The sequence below is a fragment of the Benincasa hispida genome, chromosome 7, assembly GCF_027475165.1.
Source record: "Benincasa hispida cultivar pf3 chromosome 7, pf3_genome.v1.1, whole genome shotgun sequence".
Lineage (NCBI taxonomy): Eukaryota > Viridiplantae > Streptophyta > Magnoliopsida > Cucurbitales > Cucurbitaceae > Benincasa > Benincasa hispida.
This window is the reverse complement of record NC_143484.1, coordinates 47,890,465-47,912,931: the sequence shown is the minus strand read 5'-3', so window position 1 is coordinate 47,912,931 and position 22,467 is coordinate 47,890,465. Positions and strand designations below refer to the sequence as shown.

General features: G+C 32.8%; 1 protein-coding gene across 1 annotated transcript; it reads left to right on the top strand.

Moving 5' to 3' along the window:
- Positions 1-9,540: 9,540 nt before the first annotated feature.
- LOC150035209 (uncharacterized) lies at positions 9,541-13,367 on the top strand. Its single transcript, XM_090315673.1, has 2 exons — positions 9,541-12,042; positions 12,607-13,367. The coding sequence occupies exons 1-2, from the start codon at positions 11,461-11,463 to the stop codon at positions 13,048-13,050; spliced, it is 1,026 nt and encodes a 341-aa protein (XP_090171799.1). The 5' UTR covers positions 9,541-11,460; the 3' UTR covers positions 13,051-13,367.
- The last annotated feature ends 9,100 nt before the right edge of the window (positions 13,368-22,467 follow it).

Below are 22,467 nucleotides of genomic sequence, written 5' to 3'. Positions count from 1 at the left end.
TGTCATGAATTAATTCTAAGAACTGAGTGAAACTCTTATCGCTCCATCCAAATTTAGCTTTCAAATTATATAACTTTATCAACGTAGATATTTTGAAAAAAGTTTTATAATTTGGGTACAATGGTTTCCTCGCATCATCTAATAATTCTTCAAAATTATCAATTTTTTCATGAAAATAGTTGTATGCAGCCTCAAACATTCCAATTGTGTCATCAACATCAACATCAATATCATCCTCATCAACTTTGTCTCTTTCACTAGTAGATACATTTTCATTGTTTCTCTTAATCAGTAATGATTCACCGTGAAAAATCCATACCTGATAACTTTGATCTATACCATTAAACAATAAGTGGTCTCTTATTGTGTTCACATTAGAGTCTTTGCATTCACACACTTCAAACATGGACAACTCATGATATTCTGTATATTTAAATGTTGTAGACTATTTTCAATAAACATCTCAACCCCTAAACCATACTCAGCTAACAATCTATTCATTTTCATCCATGACTTATCCATGATTGTAAAATATGCAACTTAATCTACAAAAAAGACAAACAATAACAAGGGAAAATTATGTAATCGCAAGCTTGTAAATTTAACCATAATCAACAATAAGACCTAAAACATTAGCAAATTGGTTCTAATATACACTTGAACCACACCAAGCAAGACTATCAACCAAGTATGTTTTTTTAACTAATTTCATTCAAACATTAACAAATTTCAAGAAGCTTAGAACCACACCAAGCAAGACTATCAACAAAGTATATATTTTTCAACTAATTCCATTCCAACATCAACAAATTTCAAGAAGCTTAATCATTGGAACAAAACATTAAATTAATGAAATAACACTTGAACCACACCAATCAATAATCAACAAATTTCAAGACTACCAACCAAGTATATATTCTCCAACTAATTTAATTCCAACATTTCAAATTTTCAATAAGCTTAATCATTAAAATAAAAATAAAATGAATGAAATAACTTTAAATTACTAAATTAAAAATTCATATGAAAATAAAATTATACCTTTCCAAGCAAACAACATAAAAAACCCATAAACTTGAAGAGATCTGAACCAGAGCTCGAAGATTGGAACGTCGCCAAGCACCAGACCTTTGCGAACAGAGTTGACACGACAGATCTAACAAATGACGAGCTGACCATGACGTCGGCGACCCACCTCTATGACCAAATCCATCTGGATGAACCATGAGCTGACCCATCGAAAGAACAACCACGACGAACGACCACCGGAAAACCAACCGGAGAACAACGCCACTTAAGGGCCACACGCCAGCGAAGAAACCTCAAAAGAACACGCGAAGAACAATGGAGATCCCACACGCCGCTGAAGAACACCCATGCGCCGACGAAAACCAACCAAAAAACAACCAGAGAACAACCACGATGATAACCCACCACTGGAAGAAGTCCACGACGATGGAGATCCAATCAAAACCAGTGACAACAACCCATGGGAACACCTTGAGAACACCCACACGCCGACGAAAACCAACTGAAAAACAACCGGAGAACACCCACGACGATGACCCACTACTGGAAGAAGTCCACGACGACGGAGATCCAAGCAACATCGGTGACAACAACCCACGAGCTGATGTGCACGACCAAGCTGAAAGAGGAAAGGGTTTGGTAAGAGAGAAGTGAAAGGAGACAGAAGATCATTTAATTTGAAATGGATTTTTAATCAAGTAAATAAATAAATAAATAAATGAGAGGCCTTTAATGTCGGTTTTAAACTGTCATTGTAGCCTATCTTCAATGTCGGTTTAAAACCGACATTAAAGATCTATTTTTTTAAGCCGACATTATACATCCGAGAGCACTTTTTTCAACTGACATTGAAGTCCAAAATTCTTGTAGTGTTTAGGACATAAAACCCAACAATGTGTACGATTGAGTGGTTGAGCTCTACAGATGTCACTGTATTAGAGTTGTCAATACATATAAGTACTATGTTGTTTTTCCATCATCCAATCCACAACAAATCGAATAAAACCTAGCGAAAAGGAAGTAATTGCTTGACATTTATATTAGTGAAATTATCTTTCCACGAGCATACTACCCCACAGACGTAAGTGTTAATCATCAAATTGAGATAACAATCTCTGGTGTAATTTTATTTTTCCTATTTCTATTTGTTAATTATTTTGTGAATTGTCGTGACATAGTTCGTAACACTCTTTATCGTCCGATAGGTACTTCCATATTATTTTCACATCTTATTGCCATTCTAGCAATACTCACTTACAACATTTGTATCTATACAAACTATAAGTTGATATTCTTTTTTTAGTATAATTAGAAGTGAAGGATTTGAACCACGAACTTTTTAGTCACTAATCGATACTATATGTTGGCTGAGCTATGCTCTTTATGATATAAGTCGATAGTTTTCAACTTTATATTCGATTTCATTAGACTATTTTCTCAATACAATATTAATTTGTTTACTGTAACTTCTAAAAAACGATAGCTTTTATGTCTATTATTTTGGGACCGAAATAGATTTGCTGAATATCAGAATAAAAATGATTAAAATCGATGTCCAAATTATTAAAGGGAACAGATTTTCTTTGGTACAACAAGTGAAACATAGATATAAATTTGAATAATTTCCGATACAAATTATCGCAACACAACATTCAGATTTAAAAAAGAAATATATCATTAAAAATTTTCAACTATGAAATCATGATGGGTATTGAACATTTTTTTCTTTTTCTTTTTAGGACATGAGTGGAGTTGCCAATGTTTACAAATTAAAGTTGACTGTTATTTATTTATTATTTTGGTTACTTATTTTCCTTAGACGCCCTTTGGGAGCATAAAAAAAACTAAATTACAAAAATATTTTCAAAATAGATCAGGCTTTGTCCTAGCATAATCATACACTTTATTACTATTTGTTCCATAACATAAAAATAGTAATCAATCTCAGCCTTAGCTTTTCACAAGTTTACAAAGTAAGAAATAATAATAAATTGGACATTCATTTAGGTCTTAGTCAATCTCAACAGTACTGTTTGATAATCATTTTGTTTTTTATTTTAGTTTTTGAAAATTAAGTCTGTAGACACTATTTTCACCTTCAAATTTATTTGTTATCTACTTTCCACACATGATTTAAAAAATCAAGCCAAATTTTGAAAGCTAAAAAAAAGTTGTTTATATTTTTAGAATTTGGCTAAAAATTTAACAATTGTACTCAAGAAAGATGCAAACCATTATAAGAAATATGGATGAAATATAGTTAATTTTCAAAAACAAAAAATAAAGAATTAAATGGTTACCAAACGAAACTTAAGTTATTATCCAATAACCATGTCCAAATTTTTATATTTTTTTATATAATATTTGAAAACAAAAGTGAATTTTTAAAATTTAGAGATTGCTTTAGATTCCAAAACTTGGGCATGGAGATTTGAAAATATTATTAGATACTATCATGACAGAACAAAAAAACTCAAATGAATGTTTATAAACTTATTTTTTCAAAATATAAAAACTAAAACTCAATTGGATAACTATTTTATTTTTAGTTTTTAGTTTTTAAAATTAAATTTATAAACAACTACTTCAGTTATGATTTTTCTTTTTATTTATTTATTCATAATATCGAAATTTTAAGTATTGAAAACTAAAAGTATGTAATTTTTAAAAACTTATTTTTGGTTTTAGAATTTTATTAGGAATTTAAATAATTTTTTTTAGGGGAGATAAAAGCTATGGTAAAGAAATGGTAAGAAAATAAAATTAATTTTTAAAAACAAAAAATAAAATACGTTATAAAACATGATCCAAATAATTATATAAAAAGGAGTTGAAATAGTCATGAAACAGTTAGAAAATATAAAGAGATAGAAACGGTATCGTTTACCTCTTCGTTGTGTATGATCGAGTCGCGCAGTTAAACAGTGTAGGAGAAACCTTATCGTACTAAACGATGGAACCTCGGAGACTAAGCGATAGTGATATCGCTTACCTTATCATCTACCTTGTCGTACTAAGCGATGGAGCCTTGAAGACTAAGCGATAGTGATATCGTTTACCTTATTGTCTACCTTGTCGTACTAAGCGATGGAGCCTCGGAGACTAAGCAATAGCGATATCGTTTACCTTTGTCATACTAAACGATAGGATGTTGGCGCTACACAATAGAGGCTGTCGTCTACCCTTTCGTTGCACACGATGGACTCTAAGCGCTGAACGATGAATAATATATTCAATTGTTTAGCTAATTGTTGTACATGATGAAGTCAAATTACTAAGTGATAGATAGAGAGATTTTAACTTTGCCTCTTTGTATTCTTTATATTCATTGAAAAGGGGCAGCATGCACGATTTATACACTGTTCCCTATTTTAGGGATTCAAAGAATTAAAAAAAATATATACTAAACAACTAATGAAATGAGGACACATGGTTCAATACATGAAGAAAGAATATTTGTTTGTTATCACCAATCCTAACAGAAATTTGGAGCACTAAAAGGAATAATTCTTCATGACTTTCCCCAGTGACATGACAACCTTTAGCTGATGTTTCTTCTTGACTTCTCCTTGGTTGTTGATGTGGCATTTTCTCTAACATCCCCCCTCAAACTTGTGGGGAGTTCAACTATCCCAAGTTTGGATCTTAAGTTGAAGAATTGAGAGTGTGTCAATGGTTTTGTGAGGCAGTCAGCTAGCTGATCTGATGAAGAAACATATCGGATTTCTCCCTTTGAGGACTAGATCTCTGACAAAGTGAACATCGATTTCAATGTATTTGGTCCGAGCGTGGAAGACTGAGTTGTTGGCTAAGGTCCCTGCACTTACATTGTCACACCAGATTATTGGTTTGGCTGAATGGGACTGTTGGATTTCACTTAGTAGTTGTTGAAGCTAAACAATTTCTGAAGCCGTGTGGGCAAGGGCTCGATACTCTGACTCGGTACTTGACCAAGCTACTGTTGTTTGTTTCTTTGAGGACCAGAAGACAAGATTTCCACCAATAAATACACAGTATGTAACTACTAACTTTCTATCATCAATGTTTGCTGCCCAATCTGCATCTGAATAAGCTGATACTTCAATTGAATGACTTAGTTGAAACAATAGGTCATAGTTCTTGGTGCCACTAATGCATCGAAGAACTCTCTTTGTTGCTTGCCAATGAGCATCTATGGAAGCTTTGAGGAATTGACTGAGATGATTCACCATGTAAATGATGTCCGAACGGGTGTTGGTTAGGTATTGGAGTGCTCCGATTGTGCTTATGTACAAAAATGTGAGAGGAACTTCATCATTGATGGATAGATGCTTGCCTAAGTTGCTGGGTGAGGCTACAGATTTTAGATCTGAAAGGCCAATCCTTTATAACAAATTATCAACATATTTCAACTAATTCAATATAAACCCATGCTCCAGATATTGAACTTGGATACCTAATAAGTAATTCAACTTTTCTAGGTCTTTAAGAGAAAACATGTTATCCAAAGTAGCCACTAATCGAGAGATCAAGTGGTTGTTATTTTTTGTTATTATTATATCATCCACATAGACAATGAGCAATATAGTTGAACCTTTTGAGTTAAGTATAAACAATGATGTATCCGCCTTCGAGTTAGTGAATCCCCAACTAATTAGAGTAGTGGTGAGTAGATCATTCCAAGCCCGAGGGTTTTGTTTCAGTCCATATATAGCCTTGTTCAATTTACATACATGATTAGGGAACTTAGAGTTGACATACCCGGATGGTTGATGCATGTTGACATCTTCTGTTAATTTTCCATTTAGAAAAGCATTGTTGAAGTCAAGCTGACGAAGGACCTATCCTTTGGAGACAACAATGTTTAAGACAACTCTGATTGTTGATGCTTTGACCACCGAGTTGAACGTTTTAAAGAAATCAATTCCAGGATGTTGATGAAACCCTTTGGCTACTAGACGTGCTTTGTATCTTTATATTAACCCATCTGGATTTTTCTTTAGTATGAAAATCCATTTGTTGCCGAACACATTGAAGGATGGCAATGGAGGAACTAACTGCCAAGTCTGGTTGTTGATGATTGCTTGAAATTCAGTGTCTGTAGCTTGCTTCCATTGAGGTGTAGCAAGTGCATCAGACACTCGCGTTGGTTCAATCAAAGACCAGTCACGTTGAGTAGTGCTTAGCTAAGCTTTTGGTTTGAAAATTCTAGCTTTGCCTCTCGTAATCATTGGATGAGTAAGCTGCAATGGATGAGAGGTGTTAAAAACATGGGTTGTATGTGAGGTATGTGGAAGGGTGCTGCTAGGTGACTGATTGGAAGAGCTGGCCATAGGAGTTTGGGTGGCTATATGTTCTGGACAGTTGCTAGGCAAGGCATATAATGTTTGAGGAAATGAGATAGGTTCAGTAGACATAGAGGAGGTGGAAAAGGTTGGATTGATATCTGGTATGGAAGTGTTTGATGGAGAGGGACTGCTATAAGGGTTTGAGACAAATTGTGGTGAATAAATGGAGGCACTTTGCAATAGTGGAGTTATGTTGGGAGAGAGGACTTGAAGGCCACTGTTCACTGTATTTTTGTGTGTTGAAGGACTAAGCACCTGAAAGCCATAGGAGAAAGGAAAATCAAATTCATTAAAGATAACATTCCTGAGATGAATACTTTACCATCTTTAGTGAGACATCAATGTCCTTTGTGAACCATGCTTGGACCCAAGTAAACACATTTATCATAGTGAAACTGAAACTTGTTCGGCCGGTATGCTCGAAGACATGGAAAACAGGCACAACCAAACACTTTTAGTTTTTTAACATCAAGTAGTTTACCATACATCAGTTGTATAGGTGACTGGTTCTTTAGTACCGGTGTGGAAAGACCATTTATCAAATGGAAAGCATTAAGAAACGCATCCCACAAAAACTGAAGAGGTATTGATTCTCGTGCTAGCAAAGTCAGCCTCATCTCTACTAGGTATCTATGTTTTCTTTCAGCTCTTCCATTTTGAAACTGAGAGGCAATGCCTTGTGAGCTACATAACTGATGCAACTTGATATATTCACCACCATTATCTGACTGCATTGCTTTTATGTTTGTTTTAAATTGTGTTTGAACAACTTGTTGGAAATGTTTGAAGGCCTGCAGTGTATCTGACTTCTATTTAAGGGGATAGACCCAGAGATATCTACTATAATCATAAATAAATGATATGTAATATCTATATCCTTCAGTGGAGTTTGTAGAGGCTGGACCCCATACATCTGAGTGTATTAAATCAAATTTGTGTTGTGCACGAGTCAAAGAATTAGGGAAGGGTAAGGAATGGGTTTTACCAAGATAGCAAGGTTCACAAAACTTGTCTCTTCATTCAACTTAATAGGAAGATTACAAGTTTTCAATATATTCTCCAAAATTCGAAGAGAATGATGACCTAATATCCTATGCCACAACCCTTTAGATTCTACTAAGTTTGCTCCACTTTTGGACAGAATAAAGGCTGTAGAATTGTTATTTTTGTTCATTGGGTTGAGAAAACAGCTTGTCTCTTTGATATTTACATGAACTGGAATAATCTCTGCTTCATTTAGCTGATATAGCCCGTCTTTAAGAGTTCCTTTCACCAGTAGTTGTCCTGAACATTTGTCCTTAACAACACAACAATCATTATAGAACTCAATAGAAATATCATTATTAAACCAGTTTTGATATGCTAACCAGATTCTTTGCAATATTTGGTACACATAGTATGTTTTTCAAATTCAAATTGCAACTAGAGAAACTTAAACATGTATTTCCTATTGAAGATATATCTAACTGTTGTCCATTCCCTACTATAATTTGTTCGTTACCTGTGTACTCAGAGGGATTTTCTATATTGTTAGGATCTGTTGTCACATGGTTGGTTAATCCAATATTTGCATACTAATTAAAGTTCCCTGATGATTTGGTTTGAAGAAAAGGATTCAGGTTCTGTGAGGTGACAAATGCTGAGGGATTTGCCCCATGGTTGCCTTGATTCTGAGTGTTTCATTTACCACTATTTTGATTTGGGACAAACTCTCGGTTGTATCTCTAGTAGCACACATTTGCAGTGTGTCCATACTTGGAGTAAACCTGACATGTAGGCCTATTTCCTCTACTTCGACCTCTTCCTATGTTTCCTCCACTGTTGTTGTTTCCTCTGGATCCATTAAATTGTTGCTTTTTACCTTCTTGTGTGTTTCTTTGTCCAGGGGCTTTGTATGAAGAGTTGTTGTGATTGTAAGCAACATTGGTCGAGGCATTGTGAGCAAATGTTGTAGTGACTTTTGAAATGTTCTGATGTTCCAACCTCTTCTCGAATGACAGTAGTTCAAATTGCATATCCAACCAAGATATCTCTGGCTTGCTTTGAATAACGACAACCACTGGATTGTACTCCTCATCCAGTCCAAGGAGTACCTGAGACACTAGGTTACGTTTAAATACTGGACTACCAGACTAAGCCAGATTATCAAAGTGAAGCTTCATAAGTTTCAAATATTTAGACATCGACATATTACCTTTGCATGTCTATTGGAAAATTTGGCGAAGATAGTCTTCTTCTCCCCTCGACTGAACTCCAAACAACGAGTGTATGGCATCCCAAAGACTTTTAGCACTCTCGTACCCCATCAGCTGTACAGCAACTTCAGAAGTCATTGAATTGTATAACCACCCTAATAGAAGTTGATATGTTGTAACCCAAGCTTCATATAGTGGGTTCAAGGACTTCACGCATGTGGAGCTCGAAGCTCCTCCAAAGGCTTGAGAGTCTGTTTCTCCAGGTTCAGCTGCTGATGAAGTAGACACAATGAACATAGGAGGACATACATTTGTTCCAGACATATGACCTTCAAGTCTATATCCTTTTAGGATAGGAAGAGCTAACGTCTTCCACAGTATAAAATTACCTCTCTCCAACTTGGTGTTGGTTATCTGATTTAGCAGTTGATTAAGAGGAGGTGTGCTGAACTTCGACGATTCAGTGGTCATGTTGAGTCCTGTGATAGTGGCGTTTGCCATGGTAGATCTGTTACCAAGTTAGAAAATATAAAGAGATGGAAACGATATCTTTTACTTCTTTGTTATGTACGATCGAGTCGCGCGGTTAAACTATGTAGGACAAACCTTATTGTTTACCTTATCGTACTAAACGATGGAGCCTCAGAGACTAAGTGATAGTGATATCGCTTATCTTATCGTCTACCTTGTCGTACTAAGCGATGGAGCCTCGGAGACTAAGAGATAGTGATATCACTTACCTTATTGTCTACCTTGTCATACTAAGCGATGGAGCCTCGGAGACTAAGCGATAGCGATGTCGTTTACCTTATCGTTTACTTTTGTCGTACAAAACGATAGGATGCTAGCGCTACACGATAGAGGTTGTCGTCTACCCTTTCGTTGTACACGATAGACTCTAAGCGCTAAATGATGAATGATATATTCAATTGTTTAGCTGATCGTTGTACACGATGAAGTCAAATTACTAAGCAATAGACAGAGAGATTTTAACTTTGCCTCTTCGTATCCTTCATATTCATTGAAAAGAGGCAGCATGCCCGATTTATACACAATTCCCTATTTTAGGGATTCAAAGAACTAAAAAATTATATACTAAACAACTAATGAAATGAGGACACATTGTCCAATACATGAAAAAAGAATATTTGTTTGTTATCACCAATCCTAACAGAAATTTGGAGCACTAAAAGGAATAATTCTTCATGACTCTCCACAGTGACATGATAACCTTCAACTGATGTGTCTTCTTGACTCCTTGGTTGTTGATATGACATTTCTGTAGCAAAAAACAATGTATAAACAAAATTGAGGAGGGGGGATAGGATAATGGGAGGGTAAAGCCAATCCCAAAATGCCAATGAAAGCCACCAAACAATCTATTTACTTTATTTAATAATAATAATAATAATAATAAAAGAAATGGAATAAAGCAAAAGGGTTTGAAAAGAAAGGAAGAGTATCCATAAAAAGTGGAAGCTATAAGATTTATAGGGTTATTTGATTTTAGTAGAGAGGGTTTTAATTTTGTAGCACATTGGCTGGTGGTTGTGGTGGAGATGGTACTACTATCAGTTTAAGTTAAGTTAGTGGCAATGGTGGTAGTGGTGATTGTGAATTAGAGTGGGTGACACTCCCATGTGCCTGACCCACCACCTTCTTACTCTTCCACCACTCTTCCATCTTATATTCTACTTAAATAAATACTACTTAATTATTTCTAGCTATAAGTTTAATCACATGGTTTCATAATTAAGAAACTATTACCCTTTTTTTCCTATCATAACAATCCAATTAAGTCATTAAATTTGCCATCTTTTATCGTTTTTTGTCATTTAAAAAAATTACTCAATTTTTTTTCCCAAAATATTAAAGATAATTGATTGGGTAAAAATAAATGAACAATACTCTAACTTAATAGTAGTAAAAGAAAGCTAAGCGATGCCAAAAATTTATATAAAAAAAAATAGTAAGAAAAATAAACAAGAAAGTAGCTTTTATGCAATATGACATATATGCTAAATGGATATATGATGGAGTTGGCTTCATATCAACGCTAACAGGCAAAGGAAGAAAAGAAAATAGAAAAATAAAAATAAATAATGAATAAATAGAATCATCACACACACACCACTCCAAAAATAAAATAAATTAAAACAAAGCTAAGTTTTTTTCTTTTCTTTTTTTTTGTTTTCCTCCTTTCTAAGGTTAACATCATTAACGCATTTGACAAAAAGAGAGATGGATTCATTTTCCCATTAGGTCGCCCACTTACCCTCTATTACCTTTTCCCCAAATGCTAGTGGTTTCATGTCTCTTTCGTCATTTACGTTTTTTCAGTACAACAATATGTTAAGCATTGAAAAAAATGCAAACTTCTAATCTATTAATCGAGATCATATACCTAATTAAACCAGTTGGTTTATGCTAGCTAGATTCATAACTCATACTAAGTAGAGGTAATTTTTTTATGATAGTTATGTTCTGTTACAGTTAAAAATTTAACTACCTTTCTCTCTATTTAGTATTATTCATTATTGTTGAAAAAAAAAACATATATACCTTTACATTGGGTGAAATTAAAAAGTAGGAATTTGGTAACCCATAACCCAAAAATACAAGTGACCCATTTCAAAGAGGTATTCTCTGTCTCTAGTTGGCCACTATCAAAGGGGTATTCTCTCTCTCTAGAATGCTAGTGGTTTTTTACTTTATTTATTTGGTGTCATGATCCACTACCCTTGTTATGCCCAAAAGCCCCCCAAGTTTGTGTATTGGCATAGCAAGAAGCACAGAAAACCAAAAGAGTGTATTTCAGAAAGATGTTAGCAGGTAAGTAACCCAAAAGAGAGAGAAGAAGAAGCTTACAACTTAAAAAGTTTAAACGCGAAATCGCTGGGTGAGTGGGTATGGAGATCAAACCCAGTCCTTCATCCCCACAAACACAAGCCTCGCCTTCTCTTGTATTTAACCACAACCTTTCCGCCACTGCCGCTGACGATGACAAAAAGACGGCAGCTGTTTCCACGGCGGGCGGAGGAGGAGACCGGCTAAAGCGAGACGAGTGGAGCGAAGGGGCGGTGTCGACACTCCTAGAAGCGTACGAATCAAAATGGGTACTACGAAACAGAGCAAAATTGAAAGGGCATGATTGGGAAGATGTGGCCCGCCATGTGTCTTCACGATCTAATTTTACTAAATCTCCCAAAACTCAAACTCAGTGTAAGAATAAAATTGAGTCCATGAAAAAAAGGTACCGTTCTGAATCTGCCTCCCCTGCCTCTAACTGGCCTTTGTACAACCGTCTTCATCTCTTGCTCAGGGGAAACACCACTCTCACCCCACCACCACCACCACTCTCTCACTCTCCGCCGCCGCCGCCACTTATTCTCGTGGATCCTCCACCTCCACCTCCACCTCCCTCTCCACCGCCCTTTCTTCCGACCCAAAATTCTCATGGATCCAATGGTCTTGATAGGATTAATCCTAAGGTATTATTAGCTTTTCTCCCCCTTCACTTTTTTTTTTTTTAATATTATTTTCCCTTTATGGATTTTAATTATAAATTGCATACAGGCATATGTATATAAGATTTTTGCAGATTTTTTTTTAAAAAAAAAAAAGAATATAGTTTTGTTGTGGGAAAAGAAGCTTTTTCTTCACACGTTATTAGAATTCAATTCTTCCCAATTTCTTTATACTTATCCTATTAAACTCTATTAGTTATAATTTAGGTTTCGGTCCTTAACTATTTGAATTTTTTTTTCTTAATTTTTAAATATTAAGTTTATAAATTAGCACTTCCTTATTTCTTTTATTTTGTTATATACTGTTTCTAAATCCAAATTAATTTTTGAGAACCAGAAAAAGTCTTCTTTTAATACACTACTTACATTTGGAATTTAGATAAGAAAAACTTGCATAATGAGACTGCCTTCTTTAATAATAGTTAGATGTTGGATTCGTCTGTAATAACCATTGGATAAAAATACGAGATACTTTTGTAATTTCTATTTCATACATTCAGTGTAAAAATACGAGATTAATTATTGTAGGAAGATGGAGTTGATAATGGAAGAGGAGATGAATCAGATGAATTATCAGAGAAGAATAAGAAGATGGTGATAGACACAGACAGTAGCACACCAGCAATAGTATACAGCAGTGAGAAAGAAAAGGTAGCAATGAGGCCAAAACAACCAACAAAAATGAAGAACAACAAGAAGAAAAAGACGACGAGGCTGTCGACGGCGGAGGATTCGTTGGAGCAGATCGCGGGGAGCATACGGTGGTTGGCGGAGGTAGTGGTGCGATCGGAACAAGCGAGAATGGAGATGATAAAGGATATAGAAAAGATGAGAGCTGAAGCAGAGGCTAAAAGGGGGGAAATGGATCTCAAAAGAACACAAATCATTGCAAATACTCAATTGGAGATTGCTAAGCTCTTTGCATCTGCTACCAAACCTCTTGATTCTTCACTAAGGATTGGTAGAACTTAATTTTATATTTTATTAATCCATATAATAATAGAATATCATATAACAATCATTATATATTATAAACTCAGATCATAGTTAATAATTAATCATAATTAATCAATGTGCACAACTAAAAACTGGGTCATGTGTGTCTTTGATTAATTATTTTAATTAGACACTTTGGAGATGGAGACATAATTAACTTTTAAAATTATTCTAATTATTAGTCACTCCCCTTTGTTATTCAATGTAAGCTTCTCTTTCAATTCAGCATGTAAAGATGCTGCTTTGTTTTAACTTACTTTCGGAATAATATGATAATAAATAAGTTCTCATTACTCACTTTGTAGCTATCTTTTAATAAGCCGCATGTGTGATTACTTACACTCAGTTAGTATCAAGTTTTGTAAACAACTTAGACAGAATACTTTATGATTTTGGGTGTACCTCTCAATTATTTCTCCTTCTCCCTCTCTTCATAAGGAGGTAATTTCCGGTCGTGACGTATAGTAAACTTCATTGATGTTGATGTTGTGTATTTAAATGAAATACATTTACAATTGAAATGACTCCAACCTTAGTAGGGGTGTTCAAAAAAATCGAGCAATCCAACCCAACCCACCTAGTTTGGGTTGGTTTAAAAAAAGAAATTGGTTTGGCTTGGGTTTTTTTAAGTAAACCCGAGTAGGTAGGTTTAGTTCGCGGGTTTATAGGATAAAAATTCGGTTCAAACCGAACTGACACAAGAACCACAAGGCCCAGCCCAAATATATTAACGCTTCAATCTTCATTCACGTCAATCGTCAAGTTCCAGCCTTTCAGCATTAACGCGCCATTTCCTTTTCGACACGTGACCCTTAGAAATTGGAAGTCGTTTGACGTTCGGTTTCCTGCCTTTCGACATTTCAACTTCTCAAATCTTAATAGGTCAATCGTCAGCGACTCAGTGCTGTTTCCTTCCTTTCTGTCTTCTGACCATCAGATCATCTCGAATCTCATTGGCTTCGACTGTCAGACGTCCTTCCTTAATCTTGAATCTCATTGGCTTCGACCATCGGACGCCACTATCTCCCTCTCCGAGTCCGACTCTCCTCTTCGCTTCATATTCCCAAATCCCAATCTCACACGTTGCCAGTTTCCATCTCCTCTTTAGTGTCTTCTTTACGTCTTCATCTCTTCAGTCATTGCCTCATTGGTTACTCCTCTATCAATCGTCGTCATCTTCACGTTGAAATCTCACACCGTCACAATCATATTGCCTCATTGGTTACTGGTTAGCCATTAAACTCTTATATATATATTTACTCCTCGCCGGTTTGTGATTCGCCCATGCTCAAAATTTTTTTCTTTTTATTTTTCTTTATTTGTTAATATTGTAAATGGAAAATAGTGAGTTGATCGACAATGAATCACCACCTATAAATATTCTCGATGCATGTTCTAAACCATCGGAAATGACAGTCACTGGCAAAAGAAAACCAACTAGGTCATCATCTTCAGTGTGGGATCACTTTACAAAGATGGAAAGATCTAACACCGAAGGTATAAGATGCAAATGTAACTATTGTGATAAAGATTACGCTTGTGACACTTCTTCATGTGGAACACCTTATGGAAGCATTTGCCAAAACAATGCAAAAAATTATCCATTTAGAGAGCAACCTAAACGGCAAACCATACTAAAATTTCAACCGAATGAAACTGATGTTAAAAGTGCTATCAATATGAATTTTTTATCTACAACCTTTAGTCAACAAAGAGTTAGAAATGCATGTGCTAAGATGCTAGTATTGTCTGAGATACCATTTAGATTTGTAGAGATAGAGGGGTTTAAAGAATTTTGTAATATTGCATGTCCTAAGTTTGACATTCCTTCAAGAATCACAATTGTTAGGGATATTTATCAGTTGTATGTGGATGAAAAAAAATTGTTGAAATCAACTTTAATAAAAAATGGTCAAAGAGTGAGCCTAACAACAGATACTTGGACTTCCTTACAGAACATCAATTACATAGTTCTTACAACACATTTTGTTGATTCTGAATGGAATCTACATAAAAGAATATTGAACTTTTGTCAAGTGCCTAATCATAAAGGAGAGACAATTGGTAAAGTAATTGAATGTTGTTTATTCTATTGGGTATTAATAAAAAAATTTTCAATTACTGTTGATAATGCAACTTCAAATGATTCAACAATCTCATATATGAAGAGAAAACTAAAGATTTGGAAGTCTCTTATTTTGGATAGTGAATTATTGCATATGAGATGTTGTGCTCATATTATGTACTTGCTTGTCAATGATGGATTGAAAGAATTGCATGATTCGATAGCTAGCGTACGAAATGTTGTAAGATATGTTAGATCTTCTCCTAAGCGATTTAAAAAAAAAAAATAGATTGTGTTGTACATGAAAAGATTGAATCTAAAGCCCTTGTTTGTCTGGATATGTCTACAAGATGGAATTCAACATATTTAATGCTTGATCATGCTTTAAAATTTAAACAAGATTTTCAATGCTTAGAAGAAGAGGATGAAGATTTTGTACATCACTTTACTGAAGATGAGAATGGAAAGAAAAGAAAGGGACCACCGACCTTAGCCAATTGGAACCATATTCGAACATTTGTCAAAATTTTTAAGATGTTTTATGATCTTACATTGAAGGTTAGTGGCTCAACTTATGTCACTTCTAATTCATTTTTTCATGAATTTTGTGGGATTCAATGACATTTAATAGGTTGGAGCCAAAATGTCAATAGTGTGATATATACTATGGCTTCCAATATGAAAATGAAATTAAGTATTGGGGATCTCTTGACACAATGAACCAAGTGTTGTTTCTAGCTATTGTGCTTGATCCACGTTATAAGTTGGATTATGTGTCCTTTTGTTTAATAAGTATCTATGGGGATGGAGTTGCTAGAACAATGACTGATGAGGTGAAAGTTAGTTTGATGCAATTGTATGAGTTTTATAAGACAAGTGATTCAAGTGGTCATGCTTTTGAACAATCATGTCACATAGTTGAAATAAGTAGGATTGTGATAACATGGAAATGGATTTACAATTGGAATACAAACGAAGAAGAAAAGAGAAAAATGTGAATGAAACAATAAATGATGTGGAGAGATATTTGTCAGAACCTAATGAAGATCTGATCGAAAATTTTGGTATTTTGAATTGGTAGAAATTAATGCTCCTAAATACAAAGTTTTATCACAAGTTGCTCGAGATGTCTTAGCCGTACCAATGTCAACAGTTGCTTCTGAATCAGCATTTAGTGCAGGAGGTAGAATACTTGACTCTTTTAGAAGTTTTTAAGTCCTAAGATGGTGGAGGCTTTAATATGTACACAAAATTGGCTATGTGCAAAACTGACGTTATTAGATCTTACTCCACAAACTGGAGAATTGGAAACTTGTAATCAAGTTTTATTAGGTAGTGTTATCTTTTATATATTTACTCTATAATCTATATTAATATATTGAAATTGTGATAATATTCTTGTATAATTTATTATTTAAATATTGTTTAGGGTTCTTCAAGGAGCAAGTTTTGTCAGGATCATGAATGGATCATTCAAGTCTATTAGATTTTGAAGACTTTTGTAGACATTATAGTCTTATTTATGGATTTTGTAGACATTTGAAAATATTGTTGCCTTTTTGAATTTTGTAGACATTATGGTCTTTCTTGTGAATTTTGGAGACTTGTTTGTTATAATAGATTTTGGATATTGTTATTGTGGATTGTGGAATCTTATGTATTTTTTATTGGTGATTCCAAGTTTTTTCTTTTTTTCAGATAACTGATGGAACCAAACCAACCCAATTCATTTTTTATGGGTTGGTTTGGTTTGGGTTCATAATTTAACAAGGGTTAGTTTGGGTATGGTTTGGCCTAAAATATCCTTAAATCTAATCCAACCCAACCCACAAACACCCCTAGGCCTTAGTGTATATCAAAGTCTGGTTTTATAAATTTTACTACCTCTACAAATTCTTTTGTATTATAATATACCTACATCGACTAATATTTTGAACTTGGTTACTAGGCACTATCTCTAAGAAGTCTTCCTTTTTGGGCCTCTTTGGCCCATCCCATAAGGAATAGCCATTCAAGCCTTTGAGCTATTTCCAACTTCCATAGGTGCCCATGAGAAAATATTTTAATATGATCTTTAATTTTCTTTAAAAAATAAATTCTCTCACTTTTAGAATAGTATAATTAAACATAATTTAGTGAATAATAACATTAGTTAATATCTTAAAAGGATCTCTAACCTATGGAATTTGGACTCTTAAAAATCACTTATGAAATGGACTATGTTTTCAAGTAAAACTATGAAAGTGGGAAGTGGGCCATTGGGCCATTAGAAATGGCTTAGCTTTGACCCAATTGATAGAAGGTTGTTACAAAATCAACAATGGGATGTGGAGATTCTCCATGTGGGGGACATAATAATAATAAAGTTTTGTTGTTATGCAATGTAGAGAAATCACGAGGGATAGAAACTATAAAGCCAACTTTCTAAACCCTCTAATTGGTTATGCAAAATATTTTATCTTATTATATATCATTTTCCAACTTTAATTCCAAGAATTGAGTCTCAAAGTTAATCGAATTTCTTTTATTTTCTAGCATTAATTATAATAATAATTTGGAGTGTTCAACAATGTATGAGAATAAAATATACAACTTCTTGATCATATTTTTAATATATCTATAATTGTTAATCAATTGAACGATGTTTAGATTGATGTAAAATATCTTTTATACTTATCTCTTAACATCAAAAAGAAAATGCACCTATATAACTTAAACAACTTTTGAAAGAAGACAATAAAGTTGAATATGTAAAACAACACTAACAACAACAATTATTATTATCATTATATTGTTGTTGTTTTTAAAGGAACCAGCACCCAAATGAGAATCACATTTTTTTCATTCCATGCACATGGTCCAATTTTTTGTTTGCTAAAATTATATATATTTTTTCCATAGGAATTCAATAATCGTCAATTATTTAGTTGAATAAAATAATAAAAAGTCGATATATCATTAGATTATTTTTATAACAAATAAATTTTAGCTGACATCACACCAATTTCACATGATATCATGTTACTTTTAACATATATTAGATTTCGTTGTCTTAATTGAATGTTCCATTTATTTAAACCTCGTTTCATAACATTTTTTTATTTTTTTTAATAAAAAATTAAACATATTTTTTTTCTATTTTTTTATTGTGATTTATATCTTTCTTAATTATAATATTTAAATTCTTAGTCAAATTGAAAAAATAAAAACAATTTTTTAAAAGTTACTTTTTTTTTTATTAGTTTTTAAATTTTAGCTTGATTTTTTAAATCATTGATAAAAAGTAAATAACCAATAAAGAGATTTGGAGATGAAAATAGTATTTATAGATTTAATTTTTAAAAATAATAATAATAACTAAATGGTTACCAAACAGACTTAAATATTTAAGATTTTTTAAAATATCCAAATTTAGTCTTATACGAATAGATTTTAATATATTTAACACAAAAGGTTGTTGATTTCTCAACAACTAAATTTCCAAACTAAAGAGTACTCAAACAAATCGATAATAACATAGTAAATTATATATATATATATATATATAGTACATTCACGAGCTTGGGTTATTATTCCTTTTAGTATATGTAATCAAAATTTCTATTTTGTTAGTGTATTTTTTTTTTATTTTCTCAATTTTAGTTTATTTACTTGTGCTGGTTGTGGCCTTTATTTTTTTAGGAAAAAAAAATCCTTAAAATCCTGACACTCAATAAATTTCTTGAAATGTAACAATAACTATGTATTAAAGTGTGCTTAGCTCAATACTAATGACGGTAATTGGCATGCGCTTATTCCCTTAAGGTCAAAGAATTGATCTACAATCTTTTTATATATATATATATATAATTGATCTCCAGTCACTATAATTTTGTAATAAAAAATTTGCATACAAGAAGAAAATGGTAACTTTTTAAATGTAAAAGGACTAAAATAATTTTTAGAAAATACAAGGATTAAAATGAACAAAATTAAAATTGTTTGATCCAACATGAATCAAATACACCTTAGTGCTATTTTGTAAATACTAATTTATGATTCTACGTGCATTTGTATGTATTTTGTAAAGTTTAAATATAAGTCAATTACAAAAGTTTAAAAAATACAATTTTTGTATGAGAAAAGTTAAATTAAATTGATTGAAAATAATAACTTTGGATTAAATTTTAGTTCAAATGGGTAATTAATTAATTATCATTGTAAAAATATATTATTAAAAAATATAAATGGAGTTTAATCTTAAATCAAATTTTGAAAGATAAAAAGGAAATTATTTTTTAAACATAAAATGAATATAGCTAATATATTATTTTCAATTTGATAAATTATAACTTAAATTACCTAACATTAGTCCTATAACCATAAAATAAAATGGACAAATGGAAAAATCCAAACTTTCTTCCCATTTTGCTTTATATTTTGTCAATATGGAATATTCATACCATACAATGGAAGTATCAAATAAACTATACAATTTTTTTTTTCTTTTCGACCTAAATTAATTGTTTACATTGACCTGAGCCCTAAATATATATAAAAATGTCACATCCATCGAGTCATAAAATAAATTTAAATCTAATAACATGTCAAAAGAGAGCCAAATTTAGATTTTTTTTCCCAGAATAAATATAAATTAACTATGTAATATATTATTGTTCAAAAATAGAAAGGAAAAAAAGAGATTAGAATTAGGTTTTAAAAAAAAATAATATAAGGTAAACTACTGTTTTGGCCCTACACTTTATGTTTTATTAAATTTGAATCAATGTACTTTTAATAAAATTTTAACATTTTTATGTTAAAAAAAAAAAATAGAACTAGACTATTAGTGAGATGGTATTTTAATCTAAGGGTGTTCATATGACCTGACCATCCGAATAACCCAACTACTCAATCCATATATTATATGGGTTAGATTAGGTCTCGGATTGAGATTATGAAAAAAATAAGTTGACCGAATCCAATCCGAATTATTAATATATATATTTGGAGATTTCAACAATTTCTTATCAGGTTTGTTTTCACTAGATTTTAGATTTTGGAGATTCTATTTCTCTTTTGGATGTTTAAAAATGGAGAACTTGGGGAAGGTTTGAGGAGTTGATTTTGGGAATTTCAACCATTTCTTTTTAGATTTTGGAGTTCTAATTCCTTTTTGGATGTTTAAGAGAGGGAGAAACTTAGGATTCAGGGGTTTTTGTTGCTTAATGGTGAAGATTTGAAATTGTTATAATCTTTATAATAGGTATTTAAGAAAGGTTATTTTATTATAGGTGTTGTAATGTTTTTAAGTTTAACAAAAATAACAAGAAGAAAAAGAAATTATATAACCCAACGAAATTCGACCCTACTCAAGTCTTTCGGATAGTCAATCCGACCAACTCGAATTTTTAGATTATTCCAAAAATTACCTCCAATCCAATTCAATTCACATACACCAATCAATCTAACCATTTTAGTCGGAAAAACAATGATATGTAAAATTAGGAATACTACGAATTTAAACGGTGACGGCGTTGCGGTAAAGGCCCAACCAACCGACAGGCCCACAGTCAATAAAATTCTGCCCAGCAAGACACCCCTAGGAGACCTCTTTCTTTCCGCCACCCTACTTTTTCCACGCGCCTTCCTCCCCATTCTATCACACGCGCATTCCCATTAACAAAAAATAATTCCTTCAATTATATATATACTTCCAATTACAACATCTTCTCTATCAAGAGAATTGAACTTCAAACTCTAAAGATATGATAGTTGTTGAGAATCCCACGTTGGAAAAACTAAAGGGGGACTCACACTCTTTATAGGATAGATGGGTTACTCCTCTCATTACCAATTGGTTTTGAGATGGAACCCCATACTATCTAACATGGTATCAAAGCTCATAAAACCCATCATCAAGATTGAGTTCAGAATCCCACATTTGAAAAACTAAGGGTATAGATAGTGACATTTTCCTATATTTGTAAATAAATAGATTCATTTTTCTTTTTTAAAAAAACAACCCTTCTATAATTTATTTCACTTTAGTTCAAAAAGCTAAAACCTAAATGGTAATTAAAATGATGATAAGATAGAATCTTAGTTACCTCCACTTTCAATTTCATACCTAGTTTTATATTAAATACTTTTATGTCTAGTAAGCCTAGATTTTAATTTAGTGTCGGGATATGTATAGTTATATATATATATATATATATATATATAAAATAAGCCGAATAAGAAAATATCACTATTTTGAGTAGGGACCTATTTGATGGAAAATGAAAATTTAAGAGATCTGTGAATCAAATATACACACAACATTTAATAAAAAATTTAATAGGTCCATAAAACATTAGACAATAGCCCATTAAAGATTTTTGTTGAATATTTCTGAAAAAGTTCATACATTGAAAGCTGTTTGGTTCTTTTCTTTGTTTTGCTTTTGTTTTTCTTTTCTTTTTTTGAAAGATCACCTTTTTTTCCTTATTTCTAATCTATTGTTTCTTGTTTTTTTAGAAAAACATATTTGGGTACTCATTGGGAAGAAAAGAAAGAGAAACATGTTTCGGTACTCATCTCTCGAAATTTTTAAATTGAAAACGAAAAAAATGTTACATTATTTTAATGTTTATTTTAGGCGTTTATCATGCCTTATCAGTCATAAAATAATAATAAAATAATATTTTCATTTATTTTGTAGAAAAAAAATTGACATTTGAAAATCTTAATGTGGTTCAAAGATATCTGTACACAATTTGATAATCTTATTAAAAAATGAAAAACACAGAAAGTTAACGGTTATCAAGTACTTAGGTTTCTAAAAACAGATAAGTGAAAAAAACCCGAAAAGAATAATCAAATCGAGCTCTTAAATTTAGAAAAAAATTAGGCATAACCAGGAATATTATAGAAATCACCATTATCAAACAACTCGAAATAATAATAATAAAGAAATTCACTTTAATTTCTCTATACATTTCTTTGAATTTTGCATTTTTCTACCTCCAATAATAGTAAAAATATATCAATTTAGCCAATGGAAAAAAGAAATAAACAAAAAACAAAAAACCGCGGGTCGCCGGAAGGCACAATGTTAACCGAATTCCATTATACAACGATGTTCCCGACACCGACATCGGAGGGGGAAAAAGCCAGGAGGAGAAGCGCCGCCATGATTCCAACTGGAAAGAAGAGCAGCACAAGCGGTGGCGGAGGCAGCGGAGGAAGAACCAACGGCAGAACGACCATGGAAATCGCAACGGCCACGAGGACGAGAACGGACACTAAGTTGAAGCAACGTACCATAGCAATTTTCCGACAGCCGGAGATTGGATCATGTCCTT